The 20,840-nt window shown below is 39.2% G+C and overlaps 1 protein-coding gene across 2 annotated transcripts in view; it reads right to left on the bottom strand.

Annotated features, from left to right (window-relative positions):
- The window catches only part of DOCK11 (dedicator of cytokinesis 11), a 172,090-nt gene that overhangs the window by 114,228 nt on the left and 37,022 nt on the right, over positions 1-20,840 (bottom strand). For both annotated transcript variants that reach the window (XM_081125565.1, XM_081125564.1), the window contains exons 2-6: positions 13,844-13,960; positions 13,661-13,750; positions 13,174-13,256; positions 11,435-11,504; positions 10,729-10,824 (exon numbers count right to left, since the gene is read on the bottom strand). In XM_081125565.1, the coding sequence (XP_080981691.1) occupies positions 10,729-10,824; positions 11,435-11,504; positions 13,174-13,256; positions 13,661-13,750; positions 13,844-13,960 (456 nt within the window). The remainder of the gene's footprint in view (positions 1-10,728; positions 10,825-11,434; positions 11,505-13,173; positions 13,257-13,660; positions 13,751-13,843; positions 13,961-20,840) is intronic.

Below are 20,840 nucleotides of genomic sequence, written 5' to 3' on the forward strand. Positions count from 1 at the left end.
TTACATACTGAGCTTATTTCCAATGAACAAAACACCAATTTTCAAAAAGTTATTATAATAACTATTTGAGGAAAATTAAAATACATTTTCCAGGCAAAAATGAATATGAAAGATTACAACCAGATTAGAATCTGAACAATGATCAAATCTAAAATCAGTACAGTGGTACAGTCTGTAGAATCCACTTACAGAATCCATAGCCAGCAACAAAGGGGGGGAAGAGGAAAGGAAAATACAGAGCAAATATTTGTGGCACAGAGTCAAATTATAGTCTGTAAAAATTTTTTCATGCACAGGTGCCTCACCAAGGAAAGATGTTTTGTGGCAGCCGCCACTTCCAATATTAGCCAAGCACATCATTACAAAAGAGATGGAAAGGGATATGAAATTATAGTAAATCACTTCCTGTAACACTGTAATTATGTCTAAATGTGACACTGAGGTAGGTAGCTCATGAATCTGGGGAGAGAGCAGATGCCTACAAGTCATATGATCTTGATTCTCATCCAGCACTCCTGCTCACAGCAGTGAAACTGTCTCAAGACTGCTTCTCTCTCAGTTTCCTCACTTGTAAAATGATGGGATCAGACTAGATGATCTGCAAGATCATTTTTTTCATGATCTACAAATAATTTTATTTAAACTGAATGAATAACACAGCAGCCTTCCTAGGCTAGGGGCCGCCCTCCCCGAAAAATTTCCCACAGGCTAAAAGCACAGAGGGAAAGCAGGGGTGAGGGGAGGTAGAAGGGGGTAAAGTGAGGATAAACGGTGATGGAAGGAGACTTGACTTGGGGGGTGAACACACAGTACAATATACAGATGATGTATTGTAGAACTGTGCACCTGAAATCTATATAATCTTATTAACCAATGTCACTCCAATAAATTCAATGAAAATAAATAAAAGCACAGTTTGTACAGTAAGGAAGTTTTAAAAGTCATTTTCTGTAGAAATCAGACTCTGCCTCAACATATCTGTAAGATTTCTTCTCTTTCTAATATTCTATGATATATGTTAGGTTTCAACTTCCAGGAAGCTTTTAAGGTGCCTTTCAAAGAAGAAAGGAGTAGCCTAAATCTCTCACGTGGAAGCAAAAGGAAAATCAGAAACATGACTTCCCTGACACTTTTTAAATTTCCAAGATGTTGCTATTTTGGGTACAGGTCTACATTGTTGTTGGTTTTTTTTCCTTTTTAAAAAGAAGACAGCTGTTAAAATAATGACTATACAGAACAGTGGTAATTATTCTATATCATACCTTTCATCCGAAGGCCTCAAGTCCTTTGTAACCAATAACTAATTCCTTTGATGTCACTCTGGAATAAGAATCATTATCCACATTTTACCTAACAGCAAACTAAGAGACCAAGAGCTCACTCAAATTCACACATGCAAGCCTGGCCCATGTGGCTCAGTGGTTGAATGGCAACCCATGAACCAGGAGGTCATGCTTTGAGGTCAGGGCATATGCCCAGGTTGTCGACTCAGTCCCCAGTAGGGTGTGTGCAGGAGTCAGCCAATCAACGATTCTCTCTCATCATTGATGTTTCTCTCTCTCCCTCCCCCTTCCTCTCTCTGAAATCAATAAAAAACATATTAAAAAAATTCACACAGGCAAGTCAGTTTTGGAGCTGGAATCAGAATCATGTGACAGAGACAAACAAAGAGACTTTTGCCCACACCTTTCCAATGGCTTCCCATCAAGGTTCGGATAAGACCCAAAATACTCACCAAAGCCTGGAATAACGTACATGATCTGGCCTCGAATTACCTCATGGACTTTATTTCTAATCATGCTGCGCTTACCTGCTGTTCCTCAAACACCTCAAACACAATCCTTCAAGCTTCTGCATTTTCTGTTCCCTTGGCCTGGAATCCTTTTCCCCACCTATACACATTCTTCACTCTCTTATTTCTTTCAGGTCTTTGCTTGAATCTTACCTCTTCTGAGAGGCCTCACTGTAATACCATATTTTTTTTTTTCATAGAACGATCACTATCCAAATATATCGTATTCACCTATCTGTTTATTTGCTCTCTCTCTTTTATACTACTAAGGTCCATGTCTCATCCACTGCTATACCCCCAGTACCTATAACAGTGCCTAGACTCAATCAAATTTTGCAAAATGAATGATGAATGAATAATTCATTCTCTAGTGCAAACTTTCTAGTAGTTTCTTCCAATAGAATGGTGTTTCTTAATGCCCATACTTCTCCTCCTCGCCTTTATTATTTTTCCTAGATGGTGAAAACTTCCCACCTTGCTCAGTGAGAAGCATGAATCCTGACAAGGGGCCCACTCAGACCACCCAGAAGAAAACAACAGAGAGAAAGCCAGAGATCATTCTAGAGGCCCTGAGCTGTCTGGATGAAAACCTTTTAAACATGACCCTTTCTGGAGCAAGAACAAAGGCCTTTTAACACTCATCTGAATCAAAGATGGAAGGCAGGAAAGTTTGAGAGCCCAGAATCCTTTAATTTAGGAGAGCCTTTTATCATTTTATATACCAAATCTCAATAGTGCTTACCTATGTGTATTACCTAGAGGGTAATTCTTTTCTGCCAATTACATGAACCAGGACCCCTGAGAAAGGATGCGCTAAAGGCTTTAGCAAAGTAGAAATGGGGCCAGGGAAACTGACTTTATGGAGGTCTCAGACAGAACAGAAAAGAAGAGGCAGTGAGGAAAGGGACAAAGCAGGAGAGCAAGAGACATACTGGGTCTCAGAGTTGTTCTACACAAAGGTTAAAGACACAATGGGGAAGAAAACCCCATAACTTACCAGAAAATTGGGTTGTGCTTAATTAAGAAAGAATGTCAAGAAGTTTATCCTGCTGCAGAACCCCTATCAGTAGGTTGGAATCTAATAAATCACTCATCTCTCTCCACCATATCATTTTATAGTCCCACCAAGTTTTAATCTATCACATAGGTCTACCCTCTATGAAACTGGTTAAAAATCAAATAGCTTTTCTTAAATAATTCCACCATAACTGAGCACTGGACATTTTTTAACTATTTAGTTTGAGGCAAAGTCTAGTAGGAGGGGTCTACAATCCACCCTTCTTGTTACAGATGAATTCTTTTATCAGCTTGATTTCAGCATCTAATGGCCCTGCTCAAATTTTCAGTGACTCTCACCCGGCTAGTGTGGCTTAGTGGTCAAGTGTCGACCCATGAACCTGAAGGTCACAGTTCAATTCCCGGTCAGGGCACAAGCCTGGGTTGCAGACTTGACCCCCAGTAGGGGGTGTGCAGGAGGCAGCCGATTGATGATTCTCTCATCATTGATGTTTCTCTCTCTCTTTCCTTCTCCCTTCCTCTCTCTGAAATCAATAAAAACATATTTAAAAATTTTTTTCAATCACCCTCAATTATCCACATGGTAAGACTCACATGCCTGATCCAGCATTCAAGGGGCTCCCACAATTCTACTAATAATATAAAATAATAACAATTGCTGCCATCTGTGGAATGCTTAGTCCATTACATTTTCTGGCAAAGTGCTTTCCTCATATTATATCATTTAATGCTCATAACGACCCTGTGTGGTAATTACTATTATCATCTCCATGTTACAGAGGAGAAACTGAGGTACGAGGAAATACCAAAGGACCAGACCAACTTTATCTCCCATGACTACCCAACTTCTCCTAACACAACTGCCCTGTACATATTGCCTGCCATACTCATCTCCTTTCTGATTCCCTTCCTTTGAGGCACTACCTCCTTCAAGAAGCCTTCTCTGTCTCCAGATGACAGTGATCTGGACTCATATAACACTTGGTCTCTGTAACACCTTTAAACAATTCATTATTTTTATTATGTCTCATCGCCCCAAATAGGTTTTAAGCTCTACAAGTCACACTTCTCTTTACCCTCTGCAATGCTAGCATGTTATACTAGTGTTCAGTGTATATTTGGTGATGAATTAATTGATTCCTAATAGCATCAGGCATATGAGTAGCCCCTAATAAATGACTTTCAACAGTCACCAATGAATAAGAGAAAATAAAGCATAAAAAACAAATTCATGAAAAATCCCTTACCCATAAAATGAGTGCAATCCATTTGTTAGCTGTGAGAGACAGTATGGTAGATTTGGCAATACGACTCACTAACACATCAAAGATTTTCTCCTTTTTGTTCCAAAAAACATGGTGACCTTGACCTCCCAGCAATTATTTTAATATTGTATGTGCTTTCTTATTTTCTTAGGTAAAATACTCTTTTGGTTTGTTCTCCCACTGCAGAAGGGGAAAAAACCCTCCCGTAACAGTCCAAAAACAAGTGGGGACTTTTAGACTTTAGATATATAACAAATGACTCTCTTTTGTGCAAAAAAAAAAAAAGTAAGAAAAAGAAAGGGCACCAAAAGTGAGTCATATATCAAGCAGTTAAACTTGCAACCCCGATAACATACCAAGACACTTCAACGTTTAATTGCTGAGGATGGGGAGGAGGAAGCTAGAGGAATGTGATCAAACTGAGCCAAGAAGATGCATAAAGGTGGGTCTCCCAAGGGTTGGCCAAGAATCTGCAGCAGATTTTTTTTTTTTTTTTAATGAAAAACCACCCCAAAGAGCAGAGTCTTCCTTATTCCATATATCATTATATCCCTTAGGGAAAACAATTCTAAATACCAGGGGAAGGTCATGTCCAATATCATAGCTAGCTAATCCACAATGAATTCCTGCACTGATACATAAAGAAGTTTAAGAAAACAGATGTGTCTAGCAGCTTCTTGAGAGAGAATGTAAACGAATAGGTTTCTGTGGGAATTAGAGTCTCTGTCAAAGGGAGGATTTCTTTTCTATGATATCTTAAACTTCTCTCTAAAACTTTTCCAGGAATTGAACTTTCCAATGGGTGTGTTCTCATTAACTAGAAAGTACAAATTGAGGAAATTAATCACCTATGACAAGTCTTGTCTTGTTTTAACATGAACACCAAAAACAAAGCCAATTATAGGCTCTGAGTAAAGTGATCACTGTGCCCAGACAACCACCAGAGCTTCTACAAGAGCTATGTGATGCCAGCATCCTCCTCAGTGAGAGGAAGTGCTCCGGCACTGAGACTGAGACTTGGAGAGTGATCCATATCATTAGCTGCTCTCCTGAAGCCTGGGTTCCTCCAGGCTACTTTCTCAGTCAATAATGGGGATGCTCAGGAAGCACTTCTGGGGGAAAAAAATGACAATTGCAGAAAACAGTGACGACTATAACAACAGACCAGAACTTGGGGGAAGGTGTATACTGGGGGAAATGCAAATTTTTATCCCACAAATATGGGGTCATATAATCTTCCAATATGAAGAACCCAGCTTAGTTCCTTCACCAGCCCCTTTTTCCTTAGAGCCCCTCACCATCAACCTGAATGTTCTTGAAAACTCTGTGGCAGCTAGCTAGGGAGGTTTAGCTTTCTAAAGCAACTCACATATGAATTACTTTGGCTACATTATCCACATCACATTACAGGTCCTGTGGCTGCTTTCTCAAAAGACCTTACAGTAAGAATCTTCTGATTCCCTTTTATCCACTGGATTTTGATGAATTTCTTCTCTTTCCTTCATTCTTTTCTTTCCACCTTCTCTCATAATTTCATTTTTCTCTTCATTGCTATTATATTCCCTTATTTCTGATAGCTAAAATATCTAATCCCTGGGGTGTACACCTGAAACTAAGACAATGCTGTATGTCAACTGTAATTTAAAAATTAAAAATGATTTGAATTATAATAAAAACTAAAGAAAATTTGAATTTAAAATATATTAAAACTTAATATCATGATGGATTGTGAGGTTATATTTATATTTGTGTACACAGTATCTGAGGCAGTCTCCAGTACAAATCAACACCATCCTTTGATAACGGTTTTTAATTGCTTCACAAGAGGTCACAGCTATATCACAGTTCTATATCTGAAGGGACTCTCAGAGCTTCCTCTATAAGATTACTTAGAAAGATTAAACAACTCTAACTACTGAAAATCACTGTTCAACAAGTCTAAACAAAAACAGTAGAGGTTCTTCCAGAAAATAAAAAATACAACTACCATATACAAGCACTTTAAAATGGTTGTGCATCATTTCGAACCTGCCAAAGGATAAATTCTACATTATCTTTAAAATCCAGAAATGTTTAGATGAATAAAGACCCTTACATGCATGCCTCACACTAAAAGGCACCAAGCTGCTCTGCTTTAATCCCTGTCAGCCCCAGAATGATCTACAGGTGAATGTCAAGCCACAGCGCATTGAGGAGGCCCAGATGAAACAGGAGGGAAGATGCATGGCTCCTGCAGGTTGTTATTTGCCACTGCGTCATGATGAGTACCCAGATCCTTCTGCTGTACCTTCCTGGTTCCTCTGCTGTGAGTTAGCCAGGCTATCAAAGCTGAACTTTCCAATAGAAAAGGTTCTCTGCTCTCAACTCTGTGAGCTCTAGCCTTTTGGTGATCGTTGCTAAGGCTACCAAAGCTTCTCACCAGTGTGGACTGAAGGTCCCAGCAGGCAGGGGACTCCAAATGCACTGAGGGTAAAACTGCCACCAGTACTAGGAAAGTGACTAGATAATAGCACACCCAAATCATCTTCCCATCTGCTTGAGAGACTCATGAATTTTCTTCACTTCAAAGATCTCATGGTAGAAACAAATATATAGAAATTTCATTTCAGAATGTCTCCTACATTCTGTCAGCCCTTTGCCTCCGTTCTGCCTCTGCTTTTCCCAGCTCTCCAAGAGCTGGGTCAGCCACTCACCCCACCTTTAGGTTTAGCCTCTCTTCTAGACCCGAGCCAATCCAGGTGTGAAGCAGGAGGAAGGTGTATGACCCCTCCATCCCCGGAACGGCATACCTAAAGGTACAAGCCGAAGCCCCCCCCCGCCCCCCCGCCATGCCCCTTGGTTTATAGGCCTGAACTTTCCCTTTGCCCCTCACTCCAAATTCCAGCCTGGCGACTACAAAACGGCTACCCATGCCCAGTCCACTCCTGGCTTGCTCTGCTCCCTATACTCGCATGCCCTCTATTTACAGGCAGAGAGAGTACAGTGAACACTGCAAGTTTCAACTAATTTCAGCGATGCTGAACTAAAAAACAGTTCAAACACAATTATTATAGGAAAAAGTATCTTGGCAAAATCCTTCAGACACCTTAACTGAATTGAGCTGAACCTTCCTCTCATGCCCATTCTCGCTGTGATAAATCCTGAAATACAACACTACTGCTATGGCTTAGGAGGTGAAACCAGAAGATTACAGGATATATGTTCACCTCCCAGAAATCCAAAATGGAGACCCACAATCCATAATGGAGAATAGCTAGAATAAGTGAAATCCATACCCAGAAACAATTTCCAAATCTCATTATGGCCTTTATATTTCAAATTATTCTCAATTCATTTAAAAAAAAAAAGCTATGTAGCACATATGACCAGTTTGGTTTATTCTTCTTTTCCTTCGTTTGCCTACTGTTTGGTAGAGGTTTTCAAAAGAAATAAGTATTTTTATGGTATGTGAATTCTACCTCACTAAAAATAAAAATAAGTGGCCAAAATATATGAACAGCTGGAGAAAGAAGGAGGAAAAGCAAAGAGCCTGGGCTCAGCAGCAGCAGAGAAACAGTTAGCTGGAGACAAGCAACAGCTGTTCCCTTCAGCCAGGCCACATGGTCACCAGGTTGCCTCAGACCCGCCACCCACTTCATGCATTTCTGGTTCCTGGCTGGCCCCTGTAAGTGGTGGACTTTGCAACCCTGGGGATAGCTAATACACAAGCTGAACAATCAACCTCAGACCAAATGACTGAATTTCGTTTTCTGACATTGTAACAAGTCACCACAAACTCAGTGGTTTAAAACAGCACAAATGTATTACCTCACAGTTCTGCAGACTAGAAGTCTGACATAGGTCTCATGGGACTAAAATAAAAGTTGTTCTCGGCCAGGCATGGCTCAGCGGTTAAGCATTGACCTAGGATCCAGGAGATCATGGTTTGATTCCCGGTCAGGGCACATGGCCGGGTTGGGGGCTCGATCCCTAGTCAGGGGCATGCAGGAGGCAGCCGATCAATGATGACTCTCTCATCACTGATGTTTCTATCTATCTCTCTCTCCCTCTCCCTTCCTCTCTCTGAAATCAATAAAGATATATATTTTTAAAAAGTCTCTGCTAGTGAGAAAGCTTAAAAAAAAAAAGTTGTAGCAGAGCTGTGTTCCCTTTTGGAGGTTCTAGGGGAGAATCCATTCCCTGGCCTTTTCCAGCTTCCAGTAGCTACCCACATTTCTTAGCCCATGGCTCCTTCCTCTGTTATCAAAGGCTCTCACCCTGCTTGCATCCTCCTGTCTCTTTCCCCAACTCTCCTTTTCAGCCTCCCTCTTCAGTTTATAAGGAAGGACCCTTGTGATTACATTGGGCCCACCTGGAGAGTCCACGATAATCTGATCTGCTGATTAGCAATTTTAATTCCCTTTGCTGTGTAAAGGAACATTTACAGGTTCCACGGATTACGACATGGACATCTTTGGGGGGGGGGGGGCATTATTCTGCCTCCCACATCAACCAATCTGTATTTGATAAATTATGAAAAAAAATTTAAAGCATATACTTTTTATAGGCAACTGTATTTTGATTTATAATATAATGGGCTCCTAAAAAAAAGTTTTATGTAAAGCAAATTACAATTTACCAGCATTAGATCATCTCACTATTGAAAGGAACCTTGTGGTGAACTGTTTTATAAATATGTTAATTCCCTAATGTTTTATTTTAGGCCTGAGCATGGATAAAACCTTTAAATATTTTGAGAATATTAGGGGAAAGGAGTACAGTCAAAAACCATAGAACTTCCCTGGCCAGTATGGCTCAGTTGGTTGAGTGTCATCCCGTGCACCAAAAGGTCGCTGTTTTGACTTCCAATCAAGGCCCCAGGTTGGGGGTTTGATCCCCAGTTGGGGTGCATACAGGAGGCAGCCGATCAATGTTTCTCTCTCACATCAATGTCTCTCTCTCACATCAATGTCTCTCTCTCACATTGATGTTTCTCTCTCACATCTATGTCTCTCTCTTTCTCTCCCTCCCTCTCTCTTCCTCTCTCTCTCTGAAATCAATAAAAACATATATAATTTTTAAAAAAACCATAAAACCATTTTCTGACAACCTGCACAGAATTGTAACCTTCACACATGCATTTCTTTACCCGGTAACTCTGACAGGAGATAATAATAAGGACTTGAGTCTCACCCACTCAGCTAGTGAGCACCAATAGTGTGCTGGTTAAGAGCATAGGCTCAGGCATCAGCCTGCCTAGGCACAAATCCCACCTCTGAAGAGTTGGAGCTGTGTGACCTTGGATTAATCATTGAATTCCTTTATGTCTCACTTTCCATATCTGTAAACTAAGAATAATACAGTACCTAGAACACAGGGCTGCCATGAGGATTAAATGAGATACAGAATATAAATCAGTATGGTGCTTGGCTCATACTCACTAAATGGATTCTCCTATCATCACTTGCAGAGGCCCGTGCTTAGGTGCAGGAGACACATAAGAAGCATCCTACAACTTGTATTCATTATTTTCAGAGCTTGAAAATGAAAGTGAGAATAGGACATGACCACTAAATGGAAACCAGCAGGCAAAATATTAAATTAAGATAAAATTTGAGTCTTCCCTTGGTAGACGCCCATGGTTTCTGCTTGCAGGCAATGTGAAAGAATGACCTTCAAAAATTAATGGAAGTGTGAATCATCCTCAGGAAACCACATGACCTTATATTGAACATCTGAAAGAGCAGTTCTATTGGGTATGAGAGAATAACATTTTTCCCTGCCCAGAATCTTCAAGTAGTTTTACCTTTGGACTTTAATGGCTCTTTAAAGCCTCCCGAACAAAGCCAACCTCATGTCTGAGACATTCAGTACCCTGCACAATTTAATCCCTCTCTCCATTTCTACCTTGTCTTTATACAACTCACAATTCTGACCAAAGCCCTTACATAAATTCACTATTCTGACCAAACTACAAAACTCTCTAGTTCTGACAGTACTAATGTACTGCCTTATATAGTAGTTATTTTGGTATGTTTCTTATCTAGCTAGTATGGAGGAGAGAAACCCCCATCTTACATAATCATATATTTTCTCTCTACTCACTACGTTTATTTCCACATAGAAACCTGAAGGGCTGGGTGAAAAAGGTAAAGGGATAAAGTACAGATTGGTAGTTACAAAAACAGTCGTGAGGATATAGAGTACAGCATAAGGAATATAGTCAATAATATTGTAATAACTATGTATGGTGCCAGGTGGGTACTGGAAATATCAGGGGGAACACTTTGTAAAGTATATGATTATCTAACCACTATGCATACACCTGAATACAAAATAATATTGAATGTAAACTGTAATTCAGAAATAAAAATAAATAAATAAAAGAAACCTTTGATGCCCTTTGGGTTCAAAGCTATTTTCTTTATTCCACTGACAGCCTCCTTTTTCAGCTTCTTGATTCAGAGGGTAATTACATTTCTTTAAAAAGCTGCACTTCTAAACTCATCCCGAGGTTTCAGATTTTTAAAATTGCATACATCTGTGAGAATCCGCTCATTAAAGATTTTTTTGGTAGGGGTTCATTGCAAAAATTTTTTTAAAGAAATATTCTTTCCATACAGGCTACTAATGAGAATATCCTTAAAATGATGAAATACTATAACTACTTCTTACCTTCATGGTAACCGTGATGGTGCTATTTACATTCGCTTTATACAACCAGCCTTGTTTTATCACACCACCCTTCTGAGAACACAAAGAAGATGAATCCTGGAAAGAGCAAAAATCATCAGTGAAACAACAGCAGTGCATCTAATCAAATACTATTTGGGGGGCATGAACTAGGCCCTGCCCGTTTCTAATTGAAGCATAAAGTTCCCCTCCCTCTGAGAAGATGTCTGATTAAACTTGAAATCCTTAACTATAAAATGAAAGGCTCTGTGCTGTGCACACAGTAGGCACTCAATATTTACTTAATCTTACGAGCCATCACCCGGGAAAGTCTTCTGCATTATGTTAACAGGCAAACTGCACCTCAAAATGTCACAGAGATCCCTCATCTGTCCCATGAGGGATCTATCAGGCAGGAGAGTCCAGATGAATCACCACACCACATGTCCAGTGCGGGAAAAGCAACTGCATATGCATGTCCCACAGGTGGGAAAACATGTCTATATACAAATCACAACCCAGTTCACTTGATTTTTCCTCAATTCCATTAGGAAATGCAACAACTTTCTTTAATTTTTTAAAAAACTCATTCGTTTGAAAGTTGTCCACAGATCATTCAAATACAATTCTTTCCCTCATCTTTTCCTAAGGAAATCTCTCTCAGTAGAAGTGACCTTGAAGAAACCAGTGCAGTGGCCCCAATCTTTACCTCATCCTTCTCACAGTCCTCATCAATTTCAAATACATGATTGGGAATCTTTTCTGGTCTCAGAGATTTGCTGAAAATGCAAGAGAATTGTCTTAAGACACTGAACAAAACAGACAAAAACAAAACAAAACAAGATCAGTGGACGTCTTTCTTTCACAACCAAGAAAATGCCAAGACATGAGGAAGAGAAATTCTTTTCTCCTTTCCAAACTCATTCTCCCTTCTGGTAAATGTATACTACCTTTTATATAAGGACTCCCACATGTGCATCCAGCAGCAAAAATACATTGTCAGGAAAGGGCAGAAATTGCCAAAGAATGTGTGCCAGAGCTGTTATTGGTGGCAGAACCTTATCTTTCCCCAAGTCAAAATGCAATATACGCCCTGGCCAGTGTGGCTCAGTTGGTTGTCATCCTGTTAACCGAAAGGTCACAGGTTTGATTCCAGGTCAGGGCACACACCCAGGTTGCAGGTTTGATCCCTGGTCAGGCTGGGAGCGGAAGGCAACCAGTTGATGTCTCTGTCTCTCTCCCCTCCCCCTTTGACTCTCTCAAAAAATCAATAAAAACATATATTTTGAAAAACAACATAGTGTAATTATGGCTCTTCCATCTATTTGGTGTATGACCTTGGACTGGTCATCTTAAGACTCAGTTTTTTGTGGGGTTTTTTTTACTAATCCTCACCCAAGGATATTTTTTTCCATTGATTTTTAGAGAGTATGGGAGGGAGGGAGGGGAGAGAGGGAGGGAGAGAAAGAGAGAGAAACATCGATGTGAGAGAGACACATCACCTGGTTGCCTCCTAAACGTGCCCCAACCAGGGCTGGGGATCAAACCTGCAATCCAGGTACATGCCCTTGACTGGGAATCAAACTCCTGATCCTTCCAGTGTGCAAGCCAATACTCTAACCATTGAACAACACCGGTCAGGGTAGGACTCAGTTTTATTTATTTATTTTTAATTAATTAATTTTTTTAAATTTTATTTTTGTTTAAAATATTACAGATGTCCCTTTTTCTCCCCAATGACCCATTCCACCCTGTCCCATCCCCCTCCCCAGTCCCTCTCCCCACCATTGTCCATGTCCTTGGTGGACTCAGTTTTAAAGGACATCTTTAGGACTTAGTTTTCTCCTATGGGAAAGTGCTTTAAAAACTTTAAAGGGCTACACAAAGTCTTATTTCTCCAAAACGTTATCTGTATGCTATCCTGTAAGGTTGGTAGTATGAATGAGAAAAAGGAAAAAAGTGAGGACTCAAACAGACTGGCCCAAGGTCATCTAGCCAGTATGTGGTAGATATAAGATTTGAACCCTGACAGTCTGACTTCTGGGCCAGTGTGGTCATGGCAGTTCTTCAACTCAACTGAATGAGAGGCACTTTGTCAAGAGATTATCTAGGGTCATCAAATTGAGACATATATTTTCTAGCCTTTTCATTGACACCACTGGAAAATACTCAGTACGTTATCCAGAATCAAATGAAGGTGATTTTATGGTCAATACAGACACACCAAAGCCAAAGAGTGAACTCATACATTTTGGAAAGGATTTCAGTGAGCAAAGTTAAAACATATTCAGTTACCCAAAACACTGCATTTACGAAACATGCTGGTTTGGTTGTTTGAGGTTTTGCTTTACCGTAAATTATAACTAAAAAGTTTCACAAGTGGTTAAAGAAAAAGTAAAATGTTTGATAATTCTCCTTTTGGAGGCTTCCTGTGAATTCTGAACTTACCATGGCAACATTCGAAAGTCCCCAGAGAAGTCTTCATACTTATAGTTTACCACATGCCAATCTGTGCTGTAGGTTTTAATACACTGAAAGAAAAGAGGAATCTCTCATTTGATGTGTACAAAAAGTCTACATATAACCATTTTTTAGAATTCTGGTAATAAGCTGACAGACTTTTAAAAATCACTTGGGAAATTTTGGTATTCGGATCAACCCTTGGGGATTGACTGTGTTTCCCTAAACCAATTGGAAGTAATAAATGCCAATTCTATGCTCTCTTGAACACTGAGTCCAAGTGCAGACAATATTCAAATCCAAAAGAAAAAGACTAAGAACACATGCTACTTGTGAAAGGATTGAAGCTGTAATATCTGTACCACATCACATAGACTTGTCAGTTATAGTGACAGTAATTTTATTTTCCACTTACCCTAAAGGAAGAATATTTGAAATATACGATGAATATATAAAAAGCCTTTGAGCTTCTTACCTCTTTGACAAACAAACTCTGGGCCCTCTTCTCAGCATCTTCTGGTACAGTGGACTGCACTGTTCTGCGCTGACGACTTATCACCGAGATCTAAAAGACAAGGACCGTTCTTGCTGTAAGAACTGGTTTGGAAAATGCAGGTGTTGTTTTTTTCCTTTTTAAAAAAAGTGATTGTGAACTCACGGATATATCTTCCATTGGAAACATAAGCAGGTCTCTGAGGGGGTCACTATAAATCTGGGTTTTTCTTTGGGTGATAACATTCTCATAGTCCAAGGGCTCAACAACTTTGGTCTTCTCCTTAATAAGAGACAAAAAGAAAATTAATATGGTTAAACTCACAAGAGGTAAGTTTCTCTCCATGTACTAGAGATACATTATTTCACAAGAAAAGTGATTACAGATTATAATAAGCACTTAAAGAAGACATTTTTCAAGAAAAATATTCTCCATAACTAGACACACACACCAAACACATACATACACATAGGCCTCTCTGCTAAAGATGAGAGTTCTGGAGAGAAAGCACTATACTCGGCTTATCCATGTGCCTCCTAAAAATTGACTGAATTTAAAATAACACAAAAAGTGGTATATTTGGAAGCCTAGCAGTTGATATTTACTGAATATGGGCTATTCACTGGGTAACTGAAGGGGAGAAAGTTTCAACGTTCATGTGTCTACTCTGTACCAGACACACTGTCCAAAGGGTGTATCAAGTTCCAGCATAGCTGGGGCAAGCACAGGTACTAGAGATGCTTGATCCAGTGGGAAGGGCATAAAAGGGTGAGGTTCCAAGTGGCAAAGTCAGTGGATCCCTGTTGGACTTTCAGGCAACCTGGCCATTGATAGTAAGGCCCCAGCCTGAGGCTACGGTTACAAGGAGCAGGGCCAGTGACACTGAGTAATCTAAGACATGATTTATTAATAAGAGAGCTAAAAGCATTTACTGAGCCCTTTCTATATGCCAGGCACCACGCCAAGTGCATTCTCTACCTTTTCTCATGTAATACTCATAACAACCCTATGAAAAAGGTTGAATCTTTGTCCTCATTTTACAGATGAGGAAATCCTGAGCTCAATTCAGTTTAAGTAACTTGCCTGCCTTCTGAGCTGGAATTCAAACCTGGGTCCATGAATACAAAGGTACTATTCTTTCTACCTCAAGCAGCTTTTCCTCCCCCCTGAAATACACAAAGCTACTAATGTTCAAGGTACTGATCTTGGAATAGGGTCCCATCACCTCCCTTCCTATCATCTTTTCCTTCACTGAACTTACAATGATCTGATACACCATCTATTTACCTCTCTGCCTATCTAAGAACAGGGATTCTCCTTCATTAGTTCACTGCCATAATCCCAGCACCTAGAACATCACTAATTGTTGAATGAACTTGGACATATTCAGATTCAATCAGAGCCATGTCTCAATACACTAGCTAAACCAAGGTGGCTATATTAGAGATTTCTAATAATAATATTTTACTTAAATTAGATTATTTTTCTTAAAACTTTTATAATAAATTATTGTGATGATCACTTAGTAAGTTATATAATGTCTAATCACTGGGGTATACACCTGAAACTAATATAATATTGTATGTCAATTGTAATTAAAAAATTGAAAATGATTTTAAAAATTTATAATAAAAAACTACATAAAGAAAACTTGAATGTGAAATATATTAAAACATCATAATGGATGAATTTAAGATTATACTAAAACTTAGTATCATGATGGATTGTGAGGTTATATTTATATTTGTGTACACAGTATCTGAGGCAGTCTCCAGTATACTGTATCAACACAATCCTTTGAAAACGGTTTTTAATTGGTTTATAAGAGGTCACAGCTATATCACAGTTCCAAATCTGAAGGGCACCTCAGAGTTTCCTTTATAAAATTACTTAGAAAGATTAACCCACTCTGACCAATGAGAATCAGTGTCCAACAAGTCTAAACAATCCTAACAAAAACTGTACAGAGGTTCTTCCAGAAATTAAAAATAGAACTACAGCCCGGCCCAGCATGGCTCAGTGGTTGAGCGTCGACCTAGGATCCAGGCGATTGGGGTTCGATTCCCGGTCAGGGCACATGCCTGGGTTGCGGGCTCGATCAATGACTCTCTCATCATTGATGTTTCTATCTCTCTCTCTCCCTCTCCTTTCCTCTCTCTGAAATCAATAAAGATATATTAAAAAAAAAAAAAAAAAAAAAAGAACTACCAAATAAGCCAGCAATCCCACTTCTGGGTATATATTCAAAGGAAATAAAATCACTATCTCAAAGAGCTATCTGCACTCCCATGTTCATTACAGCATTATTCGCAATAGCCAAGACACGGAAATAACTTGTGTCCATCTACAGATGAATGGATAAAGAAAATGTGATACACATATACACAGACACACATGCAAACACACAAAATGGAGTATTATATAGCCACAAGAAAGAAGAAAACCCTGTCATTTGTGACAACATTGATAAGTCTGGAAGGCATTATGCTAAGTGAAATAAGCCAGATAGAGAAAGAAAATACTGTATGGTAACACTTATACGAGGAATCTAAAAAAAGTAGAATGGTGGTTTCCAGGGGCAGAGAGATGAAGGAAAAAAAGGAGATGTTGGTCAAAGACTTTCAGTGTAAGATGAATAAGTTCTGAGGATCTAATGTACAGCATGGTGACTACAGTATACTTGTAAGTTTCTAAGAGAGTAGATCTTACAAGTTTTCACCATATAAAAAAAGGTAACTGTGAAGCGACAGACGTGAATTAAGTTGATTGTGGTAACCATTTCATAATGTATGCATATATTAAATCATCACACTGTACACTTCAAATCAAGCAGATCATCCCTATCATGTTTGTGAGTACTCATGACAAATGAGTCAAAATAGAAAAAAAAACACAAAAACAATTTAGGGACCTCAGAGATCTTCTAATAGGAAAATTGGACCCCTTGTCCCATATGTACCATGTTCTCATGGACCTAAGTGAAAGGAAACTGTGACTGCAACTTCCAGCTCTAACACTCAATGTTTGTGATCAATTTCTCAGAGAAGTTAAATGAATAAAGCCCCATCTAAGAAGGCAAGCCTTAGGCACTGAAAATAATTTCAAAGTCTTGCTTTGGGTGCCAACCATTCTGCTAATACAGACTGCAAAAACAGTCCTCAAATTTCAATGTTTAACCTGTTGAATTAGAATCTGCTAATCTTTCCATACAATAATCTCACCAGTACCTTCTCCAAGTAACTGTGAAAAAGAAAATGCTCCTTCAGCTTTGTAATATAGTTGACAAACTAATATGGAAAAGTAATGTCAAAATGAATCACTTCTGCCCTGGCTGGTGTGGTTCAGTGGTTAGAGCATTTGCCCTCGGACTGAAAGGTCTGGGGTTCCATTCCTGGTCAAGGACATGTACCTGGATTGCGGGTTCGCTCCCCACCCCCAGTGGGGGCACCTTCGGGAGACAACCAGTTGATGTGTCTCTCTTGCATTGATGTTTCTCTCTCCCTCCTTCCCTCCCTCCCTCTCTCTCTCTCTCTCTCTCTCTCTCTCTCTCTCTCTAGCTCTCTAGCTCTCTCTCCCTCTCTCCTCTTCCCTCACTTCTCTGAAAAGCAATAGAAAAAAATATCTTCTGGCGAGGATTACCAACAACAACAACAAAATCACTTCCTTAAATGCACAGTATATACCTTTTAAAAAAGAAACTCACAGTTCCCCATGTGTTTTGAAGGCCATATATTCATGCTACAGAAAAGAAGGTTTCATTTTTCATTTAAAACTGATTAAACTAAGCATCTGGGTCTTCATTCCTACTTCCTTTGTCAGGGCTAACTCAATTACAGAAAAAGTTGGGGTAGCTATTCTGATAACCCACAAAGCTTCCCCTAAAAGAAAATTTAGTCCAGTGAATCAGACTTCATGTTTTAAAGAAGAAAAAGAGCGGTTGAGCCGCCGCCGCCGCCGCCACCACCACCACCACCACCACCCCACCCCTGCCTCTAATCCCCATTTTTTAACTCCATCCCTCTCCCAGGCATTAAAAGCACAGTTCAAACTAGAAGTGGAAGAGAGAGGCTAAAGTAGTAGTCAGTCCCAAAGAACCGCACCCTACATTTCCCTTCCAGTTGGATTCTTATAACTCTGTTGGCATCCAAGACAAGGAAAATCTTTGACTTTTCGAATTATGATTTAATGGTGGCCCTGCTCTGCAGTCTAGTACATATCCCTTATCTAACTTTCTTATTTATCATTTTATTATTAGACTTATTATTAGGCTTACCCTAAATAAAGCTTCTATCACACACAAAAAGGGTCATTCTCTCAGGTTTTCCTCCCTGCTACTTTGTGTGGGGATTGGCCTGAAAGGTGCTTTTTTCACAACTCAAGAAAGCTGTCATGTAATAAACAGTACTTTACAAACACTCAAGTAATAGCAAGGTCACGCTGTGCACTGCTACACAGTTCTGTAGCAGTTTTAAGTAAAAGGCAAAAGCATTTATACAATCTGGAGAGAAGCAACATATGTTTCAGACTTCTCTCTTCCTAAATAGTGACAGGAAAACAATCAACTGAAATTTGGAACCTACTCAGTTTCCAAGAGGAAAAAAAGAACGAAAATGGTTTGCCTTTGAACGTTCTCATTCACTGATTTCCTAATCTCTTTTGAAATATCTTGCTAGTGATATTATTCAGGTTGGTTTGTTGTTAGTGTTGTTTAATTTGATGATCACTCTGCAATCTTAAAAAACCCCACACTTTCATATAATTGTCTAACCACTATGCTGTACACCTGAAATTAATATGAAATAATATTGAAGGTCAACTGTAATTGAAAAATAAAATTTTTAAACAGTGAGCCAGCAAAAACCACACACACCACTTTCAATATATATTCTACCTTTTTCACACAAAAACCTCTCCAGTAGACAAAGAAAATACTATCATTTCAACTTATACATGAAGAAACTGGGTCAGAGGCCTACATTTAGTAGCAGAACTAGGATTCAAATGCAGGTCTTCCAGATCCTGATCCTCTTTTCTATTCATTTGTTTATTTATTCATTCATTTATTTATTTATTTTTAGTTTTTAAAAAATCTTTATTGTTGAGAGTACTACAGCTGCCCCTCCTTTTTCTCCCTTGCCCCCTCTACCCTGTTCCCACTCCACCCCAGGCCTTCACCACCCTATTGTCTTTGTCCATAGGCACTGCCTATATGCATATAAATTCTTTGTTAATCTCTTCCCATCCACCCCCTCCCTCTGAGATTCATCTTTTTTTTTTTTTTTTTTTTTAGCAGTGTTTCCCAAACTTACATACAATCTTCAAAATTTTTTGCACATCTTCTGTACTATCATGTATTTCATATTTTTCTTCAAATTAAATCTCTTCTTAATTGAAATACATTTATTAAAACAGCACTCTTATATCATCCCCATACAAGAAAATAAATCAATATTTTCCTAATCTCTAACAAATAAAAAATCTCATCTTTGTACCACAGTTTGGGACACAGTGCACTCTTCCAGGCTTGCTCAGGCCTCTAAGGACCAAATCTAAATGGACTTCCTCCATGTATAAACCCTAAAACTGTGAAGAAATACACAATTCCACAAATTTAGATGATTTTTTGATTTGTTAGAAATCAAATCAAACCTGTGTTAGACAGAGTGAAAGGACGGACACTGAAAAAGGAAACTTAGCACAGATTCAGTTACCGTCTGTTTCTTGGGCCAGGGGGAGGAAACATGGCTCCTAACTAGGAGTCACTAACAAAATCAAATACTTAGGCTTAATGATTCTGTGGTAGTTCCTGTGCATGCTGTACAGGGTGACTGATCTTTCACCATCTGAACTATATCTGTACAAATGTAAAACCAAGCTGGTAATCCTAAAATAAAAATGTAAATATGTATGGACCATGTAGATATTCACCCATCTAACCACTCATGTATTTAAAAATAAATACACATGACTAGCAAGTCTATTTATGCTATCATTAAAAACTTAACCGTATAATTTTAATTTCATTTAAAAAGCAATAAATAATTGTGTGATGTTTCTGTGTCAAGAATGTGAAAAAGGCTGGGTTATTTTTGTTTAGATATTACACCAAAGGTCATTAGTTTCCTGGTAAATCTTTTACTTTAGAATCAAGTTCTCCTTAAGAATTCTAAGAATGTCTCTTCTGCAAGTCTAAAGTGAACACTGACTTCACAGAATGCCTCCTATAGCACACTGGGAGGGAGACCAGAAGCAGACAGAAAGCTTAGCAGTGGGGCACAGGGCCAACTCAAAAATCTCCTTGCACCACCACCACCCAATTCACCAAATTAAATTTCAGTGCAAGAAGGAACATGGCAACAGCTGGTTTAAGAAAAAGAATTATTTAGCCCAAAAGTTAGAAGCTCATTTATTGCTGTCAGACTAGTTTCATGGCATCTGAAGCTATTCTTATTGAAAAATAACAATCTTAGGAGAGAAGTAACATACTCAAAAAAAAGGGGGTTACTCAATGAGTCTCTTCTTCCATCACTCCTCCACCTCCCTCCCTTGGCGATTTCTCCAAACCCTCTGCGCATTCAGTTCCCCTTTTGTTTCAGACGTTCGTAGCACGGTTTGGAGTGCTTTCTCCACAGAGAGTATCTTAAAATAACACTTCGCACTCAAAATGGCCACTGGGGGCATGCAATTTCCGGCAACGAAGAAAAGAAAGTAAGTTTGGTGTAAGGCAAATTTATCAAGTCCCTACTCGGGTCCAAGTCCTGTGCTGGCGCCTATTAATGCAGAGATGAAAAAGAACCAGATTCTACCCTTGAAAAGCACATAGTCTAATGGGGAGGACAATAAACCCAAGATGGTCAAGTTGATCACTAAAGCTATTGTAACTTAGAGTCCCACTTGGCTTCCGTGCATCTGTCACACTCTCTCACAGCCACATCTTGTTCCAACAAAGCGAATGCACAAGTGTTTTTGCATGCTCAAGTATGTGAGCCCATCTATCCACATCTATATCAATCAGAAGAATTTCCCTGTATGGGTATATGTGGTCCCTGATCATTGCATTTTGTCTTCTACTTTTGTTGAAAACTCCGTAAGATCAGAGACTAGGTAACTGTCGAGAGCAGGAGGATGAGGGGCAGCAAAAGTTGTGTTGTGACTAACAAAA

The sequence above is a fragment of the Miniopterus schreibersii genome (assembly GCF_964146895.1).
Source record: "Miniopterus schreibersii genome assembly, chromosome: X".
Taxonomy (NCBI): Eukaryota; Metazoa; Chordata; class Mammalia; order Chiroptera; family Miniopteridae; genus Miniopterus; species Miniopterus schreibersii.